The 20,010-nt window shown below is 51.7% G+C and overlaps 1 protein-coding gene across 2 annotated transcripts; it reads left to right on the top strand.

Annotated features, from left to right (window-relative positions):
* Positions 1-4,034: 4,034 nt before the first annotated feature.
* On the top strand, positions 4,035-20,005 carry NIPSNAP1 (nipsnap homolog 1). Of its 2 annotated transcripts, XM_019950424.2 has the most exons (10): positions 4,035-4,163; positions 11,649-11,776; positions 11,976-12,021; positions 12,272-12,366; positions 15,499-15,569; positions 15,715-15,855; positions 16,159-16,190; positions 16,542-16,636; positions 17,946-18,029; positions 19,670-20,005. In XM_019950424.2, exons 1-10 carry the CDS (start codon positions 4,066-4,068, stop codon positions 19,732-19,734), a joined length of 855 nt encoding a protein of 284 aa, XP_019805983.1. In that variant the 5' UTR covers positions 4,035-4,065; the 3' UTR covers positions 19,735-20,005. The 2 variants fall into 2 exon arrangements, with proteins under 2 accessions (XP_019805983.1, XP_033693038.1); XM_033837147.2 differs by lacking the exons at positions 16,159-16,190; positions 16,542-16,636.
* Positions 20,006-20,010: the final 5 nt, after the last annotated feature.

Raw genomic sequence — 20,010 nt, 5'->3', positions numbered from 1 at the left:
AGTCACAAAATTCATATACGTATATGATGCATACTACAGAAAAGCTGGAACTTGGCAGTGCGGCTCATGCCCCAGCCGAGACATAAAAGCTTTCTTGTCTTTCCTGTCACTCCTGTTCGGGGTCTCATAGGAACTGGAGGATGCAATTCTCAGAGAGCAGTTGGGCCCGAGCATAAGAGCCCATCAATAAGGAGCAGGTGACACTGCCACAGCTGGATAATTTGTCTCTTTGCTCTTCTGCAGCCCATTTGGTGATGATCTATTTGTCCCAGGGAATAGATGATGGCAGGTTTGTCCATATTTTACACTTATGAACCTGCCTGCTCCTCTTCGCCTGGCTCTGCCCATCTATCTTTGTCCCTGCTCCTCTCATTTCACTTCACAGATTGGGCAGTAGATCTTGGCAATGAGTTATGAAGGTAGATTCCATGAGGGCATCTTTGGGAAACAAGGGAGGGAGAAGAAGAAATGGGTCAGCTCCCTGCAGAGAGGGGAGGATGAACAGGTTCAGGAGAAAGAGATGTCACAGACTCAGTGGTGAGCAGAAAGGGACCTCAGAGAAGAAGGGGAAGGGGAGATCCTAGAACAGAAGACAATGATGCTGGGGAGTCCTGCTCGTAGAAGATGGCTTGAAGAGCTGAGTCCAATCCCAATAATTAAGTTGGGCCTAGTGCAGAACATAATTGTGGTAGCCAGCCTCCAGGAGTCTTGCGTGTAGATATTCACACCCTTGTAATGTCCCCTCCCACACTGAGCAGGGCTGACAGGTGTAACCAATGGGATATTCAGAAATGACAGAGTGTGATTTCCAAGGCCAATTCATAAAAGTCCTTGGGGGACTTCCCTGGCGGTCCAGTGGTTATGACTCCACGCTTCCACTGCAGGGGGCACAGGTTTGATCCCTGTTCGGTGGAACTAAGATCCCACATGCTGCATGGCCTGGCCGAATTAAAAAAAAAAAAAAAAAAGTCCTTGAAGTTTCCACCTTACTCTCTCTTGGATCACTCGCGCTCGGGGAAGCCACCTGCCATGGGGTGAAGACACCCAAGCAGCATCTGGAGAAGCACACGTGGCAAGGAACTGAGGCACCTGGCCAACAACCAGTACTGACTTGCCAGGTGTGTGAGTGGCCCACCTTGGAAGCAGATCCCACAGCCTCCGTCAGGCCTTCAGATGACCACAGCCCAAGACAATATCTTGACTGCAAAATTGTGGGAGACCCTGAGCCAGAAACAGCCCAGCTAATCACTCATTCCTGAATTCCTGACCCATTTGGAACCGTGTGAGATCATAAATGTTTATTGTTTCAAGCTGCTAAATTTGGGGGTAATTTATTCTGCAGTAATTGGAAATGGTCTAATTATATAACTCCTTATTTGCAGAATTGTCATCCAACATCCATCTGGTTACTGCCCAGAATGCATGGTCCATGGGGCAGGGACCTATTCATACCAGGTGCTCAGTTAACGAGTATTGCATGTCACTGAGTGCCATAAAGACAGCCCCCCTGCCCTGCCACTTCAAGCAGGGTAAATGGGGTTAGTTAAGCAAGGAAAAGATTCTGGGGTGGAGTTGATGTGTGTCCCGGGGAGAGGGAAAGGGCCACAATTAGGATAACCATACATCCCAGTTTGCCCAGGATAGAGGGGTTTCCTGGGATAGGGGACATCTAGTGCCCAAACTGGGAAAGTCTGTGGTAAACTGGAATGAGCTGATCACCCTAGCTGGGGTGGGGGTGGAGATCTCGAAGCTGAATTTCCAGTGAGCCAGCCGCACTGGTTCACATGGCCTGGGTATGGAGACTCATCTCCCATCTCTCCTGGTCAGGGGTGAGACCATGCTCCCGGAGGACCTAGTTTGAGCCTCCTATCCCACTCGAATAGGGGGAGATGGGAAGACCATCTTAGAAATGCCTAGACCAGTGTGAGGAGGCTGCAGGTCAGCCCTCCCTTGTTTTCTCCAGCAGAGGTGGCCAGAAACACCAAGAATTTGGTGAGGACTCTCACCCTAGACCAGGAGGGCCAGCCCTTCCCTGTCCTGGCTTGGAAGCCAGGGGTCCTGGCTTCCTGTGGCTCGATTGCCAAATGCCCTACACCACATGGCCAATAAGTTGCTGTGCAGCCTCTGTTGGCACAATCCAGTGACAGGTCACCAAGGCTGCCCACTCCATTGTTAGGAAAGTATTCCTTGTACTGAGAGAGATGCCTTCACATCATCTCCACCCTCTGATGACATTTGATGGTGCTGAACAATCCAAACCTCTTCCTTCCTGGGGGCCCTTTCGCGTACTGTGCACATATTGCCTCCTCTGCCTGAGGCTCTCCTTGCCCTGCTCCCTTCTGGCTGACTCTCCCTGCTTAGTCTTTAAAGCTTAGGTCTAAAATCAGGCCACCTGTGAGGCCCGATCAAGATGGTCACACCCACCTCTACACGCCTGCCACACCTGGTTCCTCCACAGCATGACACCAGTGACACGTTACTTGCTACACCTCCATCTACCCATCAGGGCTTTTCCTGAGTGGCTGTGTCTGGGAACCCTCCAATCATGCTGACTTCCAGAATGAGGAGCTCACTCTTTTTGTCCCTCTGATAAACCCAAGGAGCAACTGGGCCCAGCTGTGTCTTCTTTGTTAACACAGAGAGCAGGCTCCAGGCTCATGGCCCTCTGCCTTAGCTACAAGGTACCGGCGATACTGTTATCTGTTGCAGTATCTGTTGCAAATACTTTTGCATTTATTTTGATGGTTCTGCCTGTGTATAACAGTTGATTTCGGTTTTTATTTATCATGATGATATACAGTATCCTTTTAAAATAAATCATGCAAAGAATACATGTTCATTATAGCAACTTTAGAAAACACAAGAAAAAAAAATCATAGTTCAAGCCTCACTTCCTTATAGAAGTTATCATTGACCCTCAAAGTCTATATAGGACCTCGAATTTTCTCTTTCCCGCTCCCCATTATAAGTCCTCATAGCTTCACATACATCTTCATAGCCTCTATCACAGTTGGCAAAAAATATTTTTGTGTATATTTTTCACTTATTCAGTAAATATTTAGTATGTCAGGCAGGAGAGGGGAGGGGAGGGGTAGGCCTAAGGCCTCTGCCCAGGAGGTTAGTACCAGTTTGATTTTGTCTCCCTGGCCAGGCCTTAAGTTCCAAGAGGGCTGGGGGATTGTTGTTCTGGCCACCTTTGGTGTCTCAGAGTTAACCACATGGCCTAGCCACGTGGACTCAGTATTTGCTGAAGGAATCACAAAATCAAAGCCTGTCCTCACTCCTCCACCCCAGGCACACCACGCTGACCGTTAGTGTCAGCCTCAGCGGGTGGACATTCTTTTACACATACAGTCTCTCTGGAAGTTATTAGGCTCCTGGGCCCCCCTGTGGGGTCTGCAGGCCCTCTGCTCCTGCTAAGGTCTGTGACCTGGGGGATTGTGGGCCGAGAGGAGACTAGTTTGGAAGTGAGGCACAAGACCTGGGCAGAGCAGGAGAAGGGCATGGGGCCCCAGGAGGCCCAGGCAGCGATGGTAGGCGCGGATGGAAAGGGAAAAGGAGATGATAGAGAGAAAGTGTCCCTGCAACCCAGAGCCTTGTCCATCTGTCTTAAATCGTTACGGGGTTTTCCTTTCATAATGTGATAAACGCTACCTGTGCCGCCCCCACCCCACCCCACCCCCGCCCAGGAACGCACAGGCGCACATAACTGTATACGATTTCAGGGGGCTTACTCGCCCTCTGCCGCTCATCCTTGAGTGCCCCGTTAAGAACCCCTGGTATTATTGTTCAATGCTCCCATTTTACCGGGGTGGACACCGAGGCCCAGAGTAGGCAGAGGGTTTGCTCCAGGTCACAGAGCAAGTCTGCAGCAGGGTTGCAGAGGCTCAGAGGACAAGAATCCGGACTTCTGACCAGCATCTAAGTTGCTGAACGCACAGGGACTACACCCACCAGTCTGGGTGGAGAAGGGGCGGGCTACCAGGTGGGGCGGGGCTTACTCACGTTCCGCCTCCGCCGCCGGGTTCGGGGGCGGGGCCTTCCTCCAATCAGCAGCGCTCCAACATGGCTCCGCGTCTGTGCAGCATCTCTGCGGCGGCTCGGCGGCTGCTGGGGCGCCCGGGGCCCGGGGGCCGGGACGTTGCGGCTGTGGCTGCAGCGCGGTATGAGCCGGGCCGGGCCAGGCGGGGGCGGCGCGCGTGGGGGGTGCACGCGTGGGGGCCAGGGTCTGGGCTTGGGGGATGGGCAGAGACTCGGGCTTGTAATCTAGTGGTTAGAAGTGGAGCCATGGGGAGGAGGTCTGGTCAAAGAACGGGGGAGGTGGGAAAGGTATGCGCAGGGTCTTTGTCCTGTTGGGTGCCTGGCTCTGGGCTAAGAATGAAGGGTAGGGTGAATGAGAGGGGCGGGTCCTGGGTCCTGGGGAGTGGGAGCTGTCAGAGGGCAGGAGGAGTGGCCCCTTCCCAGGCCTTTGCGGTGATTGTGAGATAGTCCCCCTGGGGGCTTCGAGGAGAGGCAGCACCTCCTTCCGGAAGTTCTGGGGGTAAGAGATATGGGGAGCAAATGGGAGATCCCTAAAGGCCGTCGCTGCACAGATCCTTTGCTCCCCAACCCTGAACAGTAGAAGCGGGGCAAAGGAGGCCTGAGAAAGGATGTGAGTTGCCCAAGGTCACTCCCCCTGCCATCCTGTGGCGGCACTGGGTCTGGACCCAGGCCTCCTGACACCCCTGTGCTCTTTGCACCACAACTGGTGGCCTCCTGGGAGAGGGAGGCTGGCTGGGCCTGGGCTTTTGTTTGGTCCCTGCTCTGGGCTGAGGCAGGGCTGGGCCTCCCTGACTCCGTCTCTAGTACCCTATACTTCCCCCATCTCTGCTCTTACCACCCTGTACACACTTGCCTATCCCTGCCACTAGAGCATCACCTCATATTTCTGTTTCCCCAGCCCCTGGCACAGGGCTCACAACAGTGTATGCTCAAGAACATTGGCCAAAGAAGTGAGGACACCTGTCCCCCCACCTGTGGAAAGGAGGGGTCTGTGCTGCCCAGCAGCGCAGGCATGAAGCTGCTGAGTTCTGTTAGGCTTTGCTGTGAGATGATCTAGAGTGCTGTGCAGTGGGGGTCAGGGGAGGCTGGGAAAGAGGAGCCAGGTATGTGCCCCCAACCTGACTGCCCAGTAATTGGGGAGAAAGCTGATAACATGGAGAGAGCCTACCTAGAGTTTGCCGGGCACCAGCACATCTAACTCAGCCTTTTTCAGTGGGGTGACCTTGCATGAGTCATTTGGCCTCTTGAAGTCTCAGATTCCTAATCTGTAAAATGGGGGTGATAAAGTAGGATGTATTTCATAGAGTTGTTGAGGATTAACAAGGCCATGTGTGCGACGTACCCAGCCGCTGATGAATTTGCTGCAAATGTTGCCCCTTGCCCAAACCTGTGTCTCAAGCAATTTCTTCATGAGGCCCGAAGATGTCAGGGCTGAAGGGGCTTTGGGGAGATCACCTCCTGTGAGCCCCTTGTTTTCCAGATAAGGAAATGGAAGCTGTGGGTGGGACCACACTGCCCCAGGGTTACAAAATTGGTTGGTGGTAAAGCCATTTGTGTGGCGAATAGCCAGAGGCCACAAAAGAAGCGTGGGACATTAAGGCAGCCTGCTGCTCCTCCCTTATCCACTCCTTAACCTTGGATGGGGCACTGAACCTCTGGGATCCTTGGTTTCCTTCTCTGTAAAGTGGGAATGGAGATCCCTGCCTGGTGTTTTTCGTAGGATTGCTGTGCAGGTACTTGGATTAATACTTATCAAGTCCCTAAAGGACTGCTTCAAAGTTACTTACTCCCTGATCCCACCTTGGATACCTGGGAATCCTGCCGACCCTCCATCTGCCCCGTATCTCTCTGGAGTCACTAGAGGGGCCCTCTGGCCTCTGAGCTTTGGGGGCCACTGGGGTATAGACACCGTGTGGCCTTTGAAATCGGATAGACCTGGATTGGAATCCTCTTGGCCATTGAGTAATTGTTCTCGAATAAGGCCTGGTACATCTCTGAGCCTCATTTTTCTCTATTTTGTTTTTGAGCCTCATTTTTCTCAAGAACATATTGTGAGGATCTGTTCTCAGCACATAGAAAGTGCTCAGTACACAGCAGTTGCTACCGCTGCATCAGTAATGCTCTCGTTAACAGAACTTTAGTTCTTCCAGTTTGTCTTCTAAAGACACACTTCAGGAACAATAAGCAGAAATGTGGCCCCTTTTTTTTTAATTTATTATTTTTGGCTGCATTGGGTCTTCGTTGCTACGCACTGGCTTTCTCTAGTTGTGGCGAGCGGGGGCTGCTCTTCGTTGCAGTGCGCGGACTTCTCATTACCATGTCTCCTCTTGTTGTGGAGCACAGGCTCTAGGCACACGGGCTTCGGTAGTTGCAGCAGGTGGGCTCAGTAGTTGCGGCGCACAGGCTCTAGGGCACATGGGCTTCAGTAGTTGTGGCACGCGGGCTCAGTAGTTGTGGTACACAGACTTAGTTGCTCCGCGGCATGTGGAATCTTCCCGGACCAAGGCTCAAACCCGTGTCCCCTGCATTGGCAGGTGGATTCTTTTTTTTTTAATTAATTAATTTATTTATTTATTTTTGGCTGTGTTGGGTCTTCATTGCTGCGTGTGGGCCCTCTCTAGTTGTGGCAAGCAGGGGCTACTCTTCATTGTGGTGCATGGGCTTCTTATTGCCGTGGCTTCTCTTGTTGTGGAGCACGAGCTCTAGGCACGTGGGCCTCAGTAGTTGTGGCACGTGAGCTCAGTAGTTGTGGCTCACAGGCTTAGTAGTTGTGGCGCACAGGCTTAATTGCTCCGCGGCATGTGGGATCTTCTTAGACCAGGGATCAAACCAGTGTCCCCTGCATTGGCAGGCAGATTCTTAACCAGTGCGCCACCAGGAAAGTCCTGTGGCCCCTTTCAGCCAACTCAAAACAGAAGAGTGTTTCAGGAATGTGCACAGAGCCAAACTTCCTAGCATATCAATCTAGAACATTCCAGAGCATTTTCATGTGGTGAGGCACCAGATCGTTGATCCCTATTGAGAGTGCAAATGTGTCTCAGAAGTTCTCATCTGGGACAGATATTTACTGAGCAACTCCCATGCTAAAAGCATTGTGCTGATACCTTGAGGGGTGGACACCGTCAGCTCTGGGCTTCCGGTGTGGCTGGGGAGACGAGACATATTCACATGAAAATGATGGAGGGGCTGAGGGCGAAATAGGAGAGGTTTTTTTTTTGGCCGAGCCCCACATGTGGGATTTTAGTTCCCCTGACCAGGGATCTAACCTGTGCCCCCTGCAGTGGAAGCACAGTCTTTTTTCTTTTTTTTAAATTGGAGTATAATTGCCTTACAATATTGTGTTAGTTTCTACTGTACAGTGAAGTGAATCAGCTATATGTATACATATATCCCCTTCTTCTTGGACCTCCCTCCCTGCCCCCCCTCCAGCCCCCCAGCCATCCCACCCATCTAGGTCATCACAGAGCACCCAGCTGAGCTCCCTGAAGCACAGAGTCTTAACCACTGGACCTCCAGGGAAGTCCCAGGAGAGATGTGTTTATGGAAAGGGTTGAACTGGTTTTTCTAGTCCTAAGGGGTGTTCTTCTTTTTCTTTTTTTAATTTATTTAATTTATTTTATTTTTTGGCTGCATTGGGTCTTCATTGCTGCGCGTGGGCTTTCTCTAGTCGCGGCGAGCGGGGGGCTGCTCTTCATTGCGGTGCGAGGGCTTATTGCAGTGGCTTCTCTTTGTTGCAGAGCTTGGGCTCTAGGCGCGCAGACTTCAGTAGTTGTGGCATGAGGGCTCAGTAGTTGTGGCTCTCAGGCTCTAGAGCACAGGCTCAGTAGTTGTGGCACACGGGCTTAGTTGCTCCGCAGCATGTGGAATCTTCCTGGACCAGGGCTCGAACCCGTGTCCTCTGCATTGGCAGGCGGGTTCTTAATACTGCACCACCAGGGAAGCCCCACCTTAATACATTCTTAATATAGTTTAGATACCAGACTCTTTGGTGTTTCTGGGATGATTTACTGAGATTACATGAAGAAAAGAAGGAAAGAAAGTAAGTTGGGACTGCCTTAGAGCAGTGATTTTCGGGCCTGAGTGTGCATCAGAATCCCTTGGCAGGCTTGTTAAAACCCAGATTGCTAGGCCCACCCCCAGAGTTTCTGTTGCAGTAGGTCTGGGATGGGGTCTGAAAACTTCTAACACGTTCTCAGGTGTTGCTAACGATAGGGAATCTTGGCTTTGTGGTCACCAAATTTAAGAGGGAATTGGGGACTTCTCCGGGAGTCCAGTGGTTAAGACTCTGCACTTCCACTGCTGGGGGCATGGGTTCAGTCCCTGGTCGGTCGTGGAGCTAAGATCCCACATGCTGCGTGGGGCGGCCAAAAAAATAAACAAATAAAAATTAAAAATAAAAAAAAAAAGGGGAACTGACTCTGGAAAGCTTGGCAAAATAGATTAGAGCTAGAATCCCAAGTGGAGACATCCAGCCTTGTTTTATGGGCAGTAGGGATCCATAGAAGATTTTCAAGTGGACGAATAGCATCACAACCATGGTGCATTACAAAATTGATGGTCAGGTTAGGAAAAAAGGGAAAGAATGGGAGGCAGGAGCTCAGTTAGGAAGTTAGGTAGGAAGAGTGATATTAGCTGCACTGCCGTGTCTGCCCCATTCTCTACAAGGCAATCCTATTGCTGTTATTTTATGGATGAGGTAAATGAGTCTCAGAGAGATGACGCTGGGCTGGGATTAGTCCTGGATTTGTCCAGAACCTGTGTTCTTAAGCACTAATTCTGCTGGTGGTGGTGGGGATGGAAAGGGCCCCTGAGTCCCGAGTCCACACTCTGAGCCAAGGTCCACACTTTCTCTCCTTTCTTACCTCTCAGATTTCATCATTTTCATGCACCCGTGTCCCCCCACACGGCTGCACTCATTCCCCAAACGTGGTCTGAGCATGTGCCACATCCCCAACACTTTTCCAGGCACTGGGGATACAGCAGGGATACACGAGACAGACAAGCTCCCTATCCTCCTGGGGCTCTGCTTCTAGTGGGAGACAATAAACAAGGCACATAATAAACAAAAACATTCTATAACGTGTTAGAAGGAGCTACAGAAAAATAGAGAGCAGGGTGAGAAGAGTTGGGGAGTTCAGGGACAGGAGAATGTTGTGATTTCATTGAGAAAGTGAAATTTGAACTCTTGAAAATGTGAACCCTCGGATGCTAGCTTCAAGTTCAGACCCTGCCCTGGGATATTCTTGGGACTTGTAGAAAAGATCCTTAGAGATAGGCTGCTCTACCCTGCTCTTTTGACACGTGGGGAAACGGAGACCCAGAGGCAGGAAAGATTAGACAGTGGTGGGAGGAGATGGGAGCCCATCAGAGCTCCCGGACCCCCTCACTCCCCAGCCCCCGGGGTCCCAGGCTGTCTCTTCAGGGCTGGCCACTTGGCTGTTTATCTTGGTCAGTGCTGATGTTAATAAATTACTCAAAGCCCAGTCCTGGAGCAAAGGTCTTGGTTGACAAATAGTAGGAGTGGCTGCCCTCCCTGTCACCACCCCTTCCAGCGGAAGCAGCCTCTACATTCAGACCAAAGGTCAGGTCCCTCTGCCGTGGCTTTGTTAAAAACACCTGGTTCTTCACAGTATCTACCTGATGCTAGTTCCCCAGGTTGGTGCCAGATCTGAGGTGGGGCTGACTATAGAGGAAAGAGATCTGGGTTCTTTCCTGAGCTCTCTGTCCCTGATTTGCTATGTGACCTGGGGACAAGTTTCTTAACCCTCCCATCTCCGACCTTCTACTTTCTCATCTTGAAAATGGGGGCATTAATAATATCAACATTATGATATCCTTACATAGATTCAGGGGGATCACGTTAAGCTGATCACAGGTCCCTGGCACAGAGGATATCCTCAGCCAACGTTAGCCATAGTGAGGCTCCCTTATTCTGGTCCCAAATTTTTCACAGTCTACATCGACCATCTGACGATAACTGTCTGTTTTTTGTTAATGAAGCAAATACACACAAAATGATAGAAAGCCTATGAATTTGGAAATACTTTAAACAGTTTTTTTTTACCTTTACAAAAAATTATAATGAATAACGAAAAGTTTAACCATCTTCCTCTTCCCTCTCCCAGGTAAGCAGTATTAACAGTTTGGGACTGGGATTTCCTGGGCAGTTCAGTGGTTGGGACTCGGCACTTTCACTGCTGTGGCCCGGGTTCATTCCCTGGTCGGGGAACTAGGATCCCGCAGGGTGCTTGGCGTGGCCAAAAACCAACCAACCAACCAACCAAGCAACAAAAAGCAGTCTGGGACAGATTGTTACTTATCTTTCTCTATGCTTATACAAATATTTCACCACTTTAAGATGCTTTTTAAATTTTATCAGTCCCAGTACTTGCTCCATATTTTGGAAAAAAGCAATACTTTGATTTACAAAACGTTTATCCTAGCCACAGAAGAGGCTTGAAAAAGGAGAGGACTTGCTGATGGGGCCCCCACTGCCAGGCTCCTTGGCTAGAAATCATCCAGCGGGAGGCTAGTGTTTCAGGCCTGGCTACAAGCTGCACCACTGCTGTTAAGTAAGATGATTTACCACATTTGGCAGCCTAAAAGTAATCCCCACCCCTGCTGGGACCTTGTGTGGGGAGTGCAGTTATGATCTGGCAGGACCTGGTGGTTGGTCCCCCTGCTCTGAACAAGGCACGTCATTCATTCATTCATTCTCACAGCAACACAGCAATGTGCACAGGGCAGATATTTGTCAGTTAAGTGTTGGCTGGATGAGTGAATGAATCTTGCCTTGTGATGCCTTTGACCCCCTCTACCTGCCTTTATCTGCCAAATCAGCCCTGGAGATTTGGAGACTGGCCAGATCACCTCCTCTGGAGAGCCAGCCCAGACTTCCAGAGGCCAAGTTCAGGCTAACACATCTGGGCTCTCCCAGAGACCTCTGGCTGTAACTGTGTTCCAAGGTCCACTTCTCCCAGCAGACTGTGACCTCCTCAAGGACAAAGTGTGCTTGTCTTGGGCTCTCCATTTGTGGGGCTGGGATTGGGCACAGGCCAGGTGTAGTGTGAGCACCAGGGAGGACGGTGAGTGCAGCCCTCTTGTCAGAGGGGACAGAAATTGCAAAGAAAGCACAGAGTGAAAGAGCCTGGTTGGTTCAGGGAGAAACATAGCTGGAGAGCGGGATACGCAGGTTGGGGATGGACAGGATGGGAGGCTGCCAAGGTAGGTTGGGCTGTCATGGGCTTTGGACATCAGGCAAGATGGGTGCGGGGTTGATCCTCTTGGCAAGGGATGCAGTTGTGTGGTCCAAGTGGACGACCTCTTGGAAAGGGGTGAATTGGAGGCAGGGAGGCTGGAGAGAGAGGCGGGAGGTGGGGCTGCCTCTCCTGGCCTCCTGAGCCTCCGCAGAGCTTCAAGAAGCGAACTGGGGAGCCAGGATCTCTGTAGAAAGGACCAGCTGTGCTCAGCTGGCTCCAATGATATGACATCTTCTGGAGCTGCCATGGGATTCCGTGGCTTCATTCCCAGAAATGTGTGTCACTAGCATTGGGGAGCAAGGCGTCCGAGCAGATGTAAGCAGGTCCCCCCTGAACTCTGTCCCGCAGCTTCTATTCCAAGGACAATGAAGGCAGCTGGTTCCGTTCTCTGTTCGTACACAAGGTGGATCCCCGGAAGGACGCCCACTCCACCCTGCTGTCCAAGAAGGAGACCAGCAACCTCTACAAGATCCAGTGTGAGTGGCTGCTGAGTTGGCCAGCCCGCCCTCCCAGGGCCTCTGGGGGCCTGCAAGGCTCTGGCTGGGACTTGAGAGGGTCTGGGACATCCCGAGCTGTCCTGGTAGCCCACACCCTGTGGGGCTACCCCCAGCACAGCTCCCCACAGACACCCCGCTCCCCCTCGCTTCACCTCCTGCTCTCTATCCTCTGTTGCAGTTCACAATGTGAAGCCCGAGTATCTGGATGCCTACAACAGCCTGACGTGAGCTGACCCTAACCCTAACCCTCGTGTCCCAGTCCCTGCTTGGGTGGGGACCTCTATGCAAGCCCTGTTCTCCGTGCAGAAATCCAGGGGGGTATAGATTTCAGAGCCACACATCCTCTCGTGCAGCCTCTGCATCTTAGAGATGGGGAGACTGAGGCCCAACTCTGCAGGCCTGAGTTGGAAGCCTCATCTCAGGGGCTCTGGTGGCTGGTGTGAGCCCTCCCCCTTCTCTGTGCCCCTCCCACAGGGAGGCTGTGCTGCCCAAGCTGCACCTGGATGAGGATTACCCCTGCTCACTCGTGGGCAACTGGAACACATGGTACGGGGAACAGGACCAGGCAGGTGAGCTGCCCACCCCCCAGCGCCACTGCTGCCCAGCCCAGGTGGCTGCCCTCCACTCCCTCTGCAGCGGCACCCAGAGGGGTCTTTCTAAGTGCAGCCCCCGTCAGCTCACTCTCCTGCCCAAACATCTGTGGCGGCTCCCTCTGCCCTTGGGGTGCCCCACGAGGCTCTCGAGCCCTTCCCTGCCCAGCGTCAAGCCTTGTCTCGCCACGTCCTGCTGCTCGCTGCACGATCCCACCCAGGACTCTTTTCTGTTCTTCAGATGGATAGTTTTTCCCTCTAGTTCCACGCTCTTGTTCATGCTGTTTCGTCAGCCTGAAGCATTCTTTCTCCTTTGCCTCCTCTACTTGGCTCACTCCTCTACTCACCTTTTATTTTGGTGTAGACATCACCTCCTCCTGGAAGCCTCCCCTGATTCCCTCCACCCCAGCTGGGTGAGGCACCTCTCCTGTCTCCCCAGCCCCCAGGACTTGCCTCTTCACAGCCCTGATCATGTGCCCTGTTCTGTCTGTCTCCCCGTGGAGGTGGTGAGTTCCAAGCGGGCGGGGGCCCTGCCTTTCTTCACCACTGAACCCCTGGTATGCCGTACATATTTGTGGAATAAAAGGGACTCTTGTCTGAGCTGGTTCCTTACAGCTTCCCAGCGGTACCCCAAGCATGCCCCATCCCACCCCAACATGCCCACCTCAGTTGGCACCAGCTGTGAGGACCCACACATGCATTTGGTTCACTCACAGCATCCCAGCCACTTACAGGGGCCTTGGCATTTAGATCTGCACTGTCCAGGAAAGTAACCACTAACCACATGTAGCTACTTAAATTTAAATTGAGTAAAGTTAAATAAAATGAAAAATTCAGTTCCTCAGTCACACTAGGCACATTTCAAGTGCCCATTGATAGAAATATGTGGCTCGTGGCTACCGTCTTGGATGGCACAGCTGTAGAACTTTTCCATCATAGTAGGAAGTCCTTTTGGACAGTGCTGATTAGACTGCGTACAGCACAGGGAGCTCCTCTGGTGCAGCCTTGATAGAGGGTCCTCTATGCTTCCCTTGAACACTCACAGCTATGGGGAGCTCACTACCACACAAGCCAACTTATCTCATCCTTCAACTACCCTGATAATTGTATGTGTTTTGTTTGTTTGTTTTTTAAATCTGTGATCTGCAGTTAGGTAGATTCTCTTAATCATATATTCTGTTTCAGTAACAGTCACTGACACATTAATAGTGGGGTAGGAGAAAAGCTGTCTTCCGTTCCAGCCCCTACAGTTTCCCCATTTTAGGTACAACCTAATCAGTTCCAGCAGTACTTCTTGGATTCTTCTAAGTATCTGTTAATTGAGAAATGAACTTTGAGGAATGGGAGCGTGAATTTTAAAGCATGCCCTGTATTTTGTGTATCTTGAGGGGTTGTCCCCTATGTAGAATCATCTGGGGAGCAGATCCACTGAGCCACCCCCTGGGAGTAGGGCTCAGGAATCTACATTTTAATGAATTTGTAGATTCGGGTTTTTTGTAAAAAACCTCCAATCCATCGTCCACTATCATTGTTAGAAAATTCTTTCTTCTCATGGGCCTTGGATGCCCTCTTTGTAACTTTTACCTCTTGGCCCCTAGAATTAGGCTAATGCCTCTTCCACAGGTCAGCATTCCTGGTCTTAATAGACTGCCATCCATACAGTACTTTTGCTGTTTCCCTTGGGAAAGAGGCCTTTAAACCATAGGGTCAGACCATTTTGCAGATGGGAAAATCAAGGCAGAGATGGAGTCAAAAGGCAGGTGAGCGACCAGCTGGGGATAAGTAACAAGAGTCTGAAATGCCAAGCCACTGGCCAGCCAAATGCTCTCAGCCTTAGCCTGCCCGATTGACCTTTTAGGGACCTTGCTCCCTTGGCCCCAGCCATGCTCCCAAGCATGACAAGACTGTTCCTTCTCTTGCACACAGACTAGGTTTCTTTATTACTGGAAGGTGTATCAGGGTTTTCCTGGGGCTGCTGTAAAAAGTACCAACTACTGGTGGGCTTAAAACAACAGAAATCTATTCTCTCAAGTTCTGGAGTCCAGAAGTCTGAAATCAAGGTGTCGGTAGGGGCATGCTCCCTCCAAAGGCTCTAGGGGAGAATCTTTTCTTGCCTTTTCCAGCTTCTAGTGGTGGCCGGAAATCCTTGGCACTCCTTGGCTCACAGATGCATTGCTCCAATCTCTGCCTCCTTAGTCACGTGGTGTTCTCCCTGGGTGTCTGTCTTCACGTGGTGTTGCCCTCTGTGTCCAAGTCTCCCTCTTCTTATAAGGACATCAGTCATTGAAGTTAGGGCCAACCCAATATGACCTCATCTTAGCTTGACTACCACTAGAAAGACCCTATTTCAAATAAAGTCACATTCTGAGGTTCTGGGTTGGCATGAATTTGGGGGTGGAGGTGGAGGACACTATTTAACCCAGTACAGAGACGGTGATAAAATATGCAAACGGTACAAAGAGTTTGCAACGAAAAGTAAGCCTCCCTCCTGCCTGTGAACCCCAAGCCTCAGTTCTTTGCCCCAAGGGCATCTCCTGTCACAATCTCGATGGCTCTCCATCAAGAGGTGGTACATAGACCAGCATCTCTGGATATGTTCTTCCCCCTCTAAACACACGTGGTACCATACCTCACATGCTGTTCTGTTCCTTAGCTTTTTTCCTTTAATTCAGTGTTTTGGAGTCATCCATCTCTGCCCATCAGACCTACCCCTTCCTCTGGCCCAGCCTGTCCCCCACAGGCCTGGTTGTCTGCTTTACGCATGCGCAGCTCCTAGGGTACAAGTTCATGTCTGATCCTCTTGTTGCTACTTAAAGAAGTTTGGGTGGGAGCGTTATTCTCATTTTCAAGATGAGGACATTGAGTCCTAGAGGGGTCAAAGGCCACCTGGCAAAGCTGCACCTCAAACCTAGGTCTCCGGGTCTTGTGTCTGGCTTTTCCGCCTGCCTAGAGCTGCCCGCACCAAGGCAGAGGGAACTCAGAGAGTCCTGGTGCTATAGGGAACCAGACTGGAGCCTCCCCTTTTACATACACACCTAACCAGCCTCGGGGTAAGCAGGGCAGGGTCCCCGCAGCCCCCTGACCTGTACCGTCCTCCCTGCCTCCCAACAGTGCACCTGTGGCGATTCTCAGGTGGCTACCCAGCCCTCATGGACTGCATGAACAAGCTCAAAAACAACAAGGTATGTTGGCATACACTCGGCAAACCTCTCCAGATGCTGGTTCTGGCTCAGCCCTGTGCTGGGGGCTGCCTCCATCACCCTGTGGGACACACCGATGGGGCCAGGGCACTTCCTGGCTGCCATGCCCAAACCACCATGCCCGCAGGAGTACCTAGAGTTCCGAAAGGAGCGGAGCCAGATGCTGCTGTCCAGGAGGAACCAGCTGCTCCTCGAGTTCAGCTTCTGGAACGAGCCACAGCCTAGAGACGGCCCCAACATCTACGAGCTGAGGACGTACAAGCTCAAGGTGCTTCCCCCGCCAGCTCCCCGCCTGTCTCCCACCCCTCCTGCAGCAGCGCTGCTTTCCTGGTACCCTGAGGTGGGCGGGCCTGGTGCCCCAGCACCTAGATTGGGGCTTCTGGCCCCAGAACAGAGGTGTGTGTGCATGTGTGCACACGTGCACACCCAGGCGTGAGTCAGGGCCCCATGAATAAGGTGAAGCGGCCCCAGGAGCTGCAGAAACGTGACAGTTTCTCATCCCCACCCAACAGTGATGCTTGAAGTACCAGAAGGGGGCTCATTCGCCTCCTCTGCTCTGGTTCTCTTTCAGCCGGGAACCATGATCGAATGGGGGAACAACTGGTGAGTGGTGGTTCTGGGGAGTTGGGGGTACCCTGCCCACCTGCCCTATCAAGGCCCCTGGTGGACCACCTTTCCCAGGGCCCTGTAGCAGGGAACCTGTCATCCTCCATGCCATCTCCAGGAGATGGTGATGATCCAACCAGGGGGGTGAGGATTCTCTAGACTACTGTGGTAGAACACCCAGCCAGCGGCTGCACCTCCGTCACCCTGGTCCCTGATCATTTCTGAGAGCCAAGGGCCCTACCTCAGGTTCCTCCCTTGATGTGTAACTGAGAAACCAGCCTGGGAACACCCCGGAGGGCCCTTTGCACCGGCCCTGGCCTCTGCCCCACACTTTTCTGCCATCCCCAGGGCTCGGGCCATCAAGTACCGGCAGGAGAACCAGGAGGCAGTGGGCGGCTTCTTCTCGCAGATAGGAGAGCTATACGTTGTGCACCATCTCTGGGGTAGGCTGGGGACCCTCCAGGACCCTCTGTGGCCCCCTTTCTCTACTCTCAGTCCATGTCAACAATGCGAATACATTAGGGCCCTTGTGGAGCTTACATTCCAGCAGAGGGAGATACCACCTCAGACATAAAGTAACAAAAAAGATAATTTCAGATTATTACAAATCATAAAGAGAGAGGGAGAAATAATGAAGAAAAATATGGGAAGTTTCATTGGCTTAGATAGACTAGAACGCCTCTCTAAGGAGGTGAAATGTAAGCTCAGCTAAAGGATGAGGAGTCAGCTGTGAATTGCCAGGGAAGGGTATTCCAAGTAGAGGGAACAACACGTGCAAAGGCCCTGCGGTGGGGAAAGGCCTTCAGGGTTTTGAGGAGTGCAAAGGAGGCCTATGTGGAGGGAGTGGGGAAGAGAGTGGGAAGATGTGGATCAACCAGGTTAGACTAGGTCTTGCAGGCCATGGGGATGAGATGAGTTGGGATTTATTCTTTTACTTTTTCTCCTTTTTTTTTTTTTTGGCTGCACTGCGAGGCTTGAGGGATCTTAGTTCCCCAACCAGAGATCGAACCTGATCCCCCTGCACTGGAAGTGTAGAGTCCTAACCACTGGACCATCAGGGAATTCCTGGGATTTATTCTAACTTCAGCGGGTGACTGCTGCAGCGTTTCAAGCAGCATGAAATGACCTGATTTGTGTTCTAATGGTTCCTCTGGCTGCCATGTGCTTTGTTGGGAGCACTTTGTAGGGGAGCGAGAGAGGATGTGGGGCATCAGGAGATGGTTATAGTAGCTCAGGGGGGAGAGGATGGTGGCCTGGCCTAAGGTGGTGACAGTGAGGATGCTGAGAAGTCCACAGATTCTTTGGTCTGGAGGTGGAACCAATCGGACTGGTGGATGAATTTTCTGTCTGGGGTGGGGGAGGGAGAGAGGACCCCAGGACACCAAGACTCCTGTTTGAGCAGCTCTGTATTGCTTACTGAGACCCTTGGAGGAGCAGGTTGGAGAGTCAGGAGTGTACTTTTGGTCCTTAGAAGTGTTACCTTTGAGACACTGACACATCTGAGTGGAAATGTCAAGTGGACACTGGATAATCGAGTCTAGAGCTCAAGGGAGAGTTCTGGGCTGGAAATACACAAGAAATGTACTGATTGGATGAGATTGTCAAAGCAGACAGTGTTTGCTAACAGTTGGAGGCATCCGGGGAGGAAGAGACAGCAGGGCAGGGTTTGGGGCACCGGAAGGAGGGCCTTGTGCTGGGTACAGGCTCAGATCCTCTGTGCCTGAGGAATGAGCCTATGCCTTCCCCCCACAGCCTATAAAGACCTGCAGTCTCGGGAGGAGACCAGAAATGCTGCCTGGAGGAAGAGGGGCTGGGACGAAAATGTCTACTACACAGGTGAGCACCTCCTCTGAGGTCATCTGCCAAGAGCCCTATCTGAGGATGGAATCCCCTCTGCAAGTAGATCTGACCTCGTTTGATTACCTCTCGTGATGGAGAACTCACTTTCAGGACAATGAGTTAGTAGGTTCCTGTCCTGGTGGCATGCTCCCCGGGATGCAGGCTGTCCTGGGTGAGTGCCCTAAGGGGCAATAACACAGCCAGGTGGTCCCTGCCTCAGAGAAGTGTTGTAGTTGAGCACACAGTGTGACCTTGGGCCTGGTTCTTCACCTCACTGATGCTGTTTTCAATCTGTAAGGTGTCAATGGTGAGAAAGCCTCCCTCAGAGGGCTGGAGAAGCTAATTTATGAAAAGTGCTTGGCCTAGACTCTGGCGCAGAGGAGGCGCACAGTCAATTTTTTCGAGCAAGTTTTTTGCCTACAGCATTTGCCACTTTGCAGGGACCCCTGGGAACCACCTGGAGTCAGTAGGTGCTGGGTGAGCACTCACTGTGTACCAGGGACTGTGGTGGGCGGGAGTTGGGAGGCAGAGAATGCCCTGCCCTTAAGGAACTTACAGCTGAGCTTCCACACTTACCAGCTGGTGTGTGGGAGAATGCATCTCCTGAAGGAGTTAGCGGGAGCCTCGCTCTTCCAAGTGTGGTCCCAAATGACAGTGTCAGCATCCCCTGGAAGCTTGTTAGAAATGCCCAATCTCAACCCCCTACCTCCCCGCACTGAATCAAGATCTGCACTTGAACGAGAACTGTAGGTAATTTGTAAGCATGGTAAAGTTTAACTGCACTGAGCAGGAGGAAAGAGTCTGACCTTCTGGGTGACCTTGGGGTGATCCACTCTGAGCTGCAGTGTCCCCACCTGTAAAATGAGTCAGTTGAACTAAATCAGTGTTTTTCAAACTTTAGCCCCTTGAGGACACCCTCACAGCTTTTGTCCTGCCAATTTTCTTCTGCTACAATTATTTTCTTGATCTCTTCCTTTAATTCCCCTGCTTTGTTCTTCACCTAGCTTTGTCCTAAGCAATAATATCTGTGAAATCACTTTTAAGCTATGCTGGTTGTTTTTTCATATACATAGGAAGTAAATACATAATTATGAAAAAAAATTTAATAAATAAATAAATTTATTTATTTATTTATTTATGGCTGTGTTGGGTCTTCGTTGCTGCGTGCAGGCTTTCTCTAGTTGCGGCGAGCGCGGGCTACTCTTTGTTGCGGTGCGCGGGCTTCTTATTGTGGTGGCTTCTCTTGTTGTGGAGGACAGGCTCTAGGCATGTGGGCTTCAGTAGTTGCAGCACGCAGGCTCAGTAGTTGTGGCGCACGGGCTTAGTTGCTCCACGGCATGTGGGATCTTCCCGGACCAGGGCTCGAACCCGTGTCGCCTGCATTGGCAGGCGGATTCTTAACTACTGCACCACCAGGAAAGTCCCAATTATGAAAAACTTTAAAAGCTGCCTTTCATCACAGCCTAAGTCCCCTCATATCCCACAGTTTGGGAGATGTGGCGCTCTCCATGGGCCATTCCAGGAGAGCAGTGGGGTTTCCCTGTCTCAGCATCCCAGGCCTCCTCCTCCTTCAGGGGCTAGTTTTGGGCGGTTGGCTCACCTCAGCCCCCTCGTGACCTCTGCCTCTCTCTCTGCAGTCCCCCTGGTTCGACACATGGAGTCTCGGATCATGATCCCTTTGAAGATCTCACCTCTCCAGTGATGCTGCCGCTGCCTCCACCTCCTCCCACCTCTCCCTCAGGGTAGCCATGGACAGAGGAGATCCCAGCCCTGATGTCTTGGTTTTCTCTCAGACTCTGTGGACTCTGGGAGTAGTGCTCAGCTCAGAGAAGGGGGAGCTGAAGGATGATGGGGTTCTGAGGACTCGCAGCCCTGTCCAGACCCTTCCCACCTTCCCTGCACACCCGTTCCCCTTGCTGGAAGCAGTTGTTAATTTCTCTGAATGAAGAACAGCAACCTTTTGTGTCTTTTCACATTT

This window comes from Tursiops truncatus, chromosome 13 (assembly GCF_011762595.2).
Source record: "Tursiops truncatus isolate mTurTru1 chromosome 13, mTurTru1.mat.Y, whole genome shotgun sequence".
Taxonomy (NCBI): domain Eukaryota; kingdom Metazoa; phylum Chordata; class Mammalia; order Artiodactyla; family Delphinidae; genus Tursiops; species Tursiops truncatus.
This window is presented reverse-complemented; position numbering and strand designations above follow the sequence as displayed.

Excerpts from the sequence above, each read along its gene's own strand:
- NIPSNAP1 (XM_019950424.2), top strand. The coding sequence starts at position 4,066 with ATGGCTCCGCGTCTGTGCAGCATCTCTGCGGCGGCTCGGCGGCTGCTG. Across the intron at positions 12,367-15,498 it reads CGGGGAACAGGACCAGGCAG|TGCACCTGTGGCGATTCTCA; the intron begins GTGAGCTGCCCA and ends GCCTCCCAACAG. Across the intron at positions 16,637-17,945 it reads CGTTGTGCACCATCTCTGGG|CCTATAAAGACCTGCAGTCT; the intron begins GTAGGCTGGGGA and ends TTCCCCCCACAG.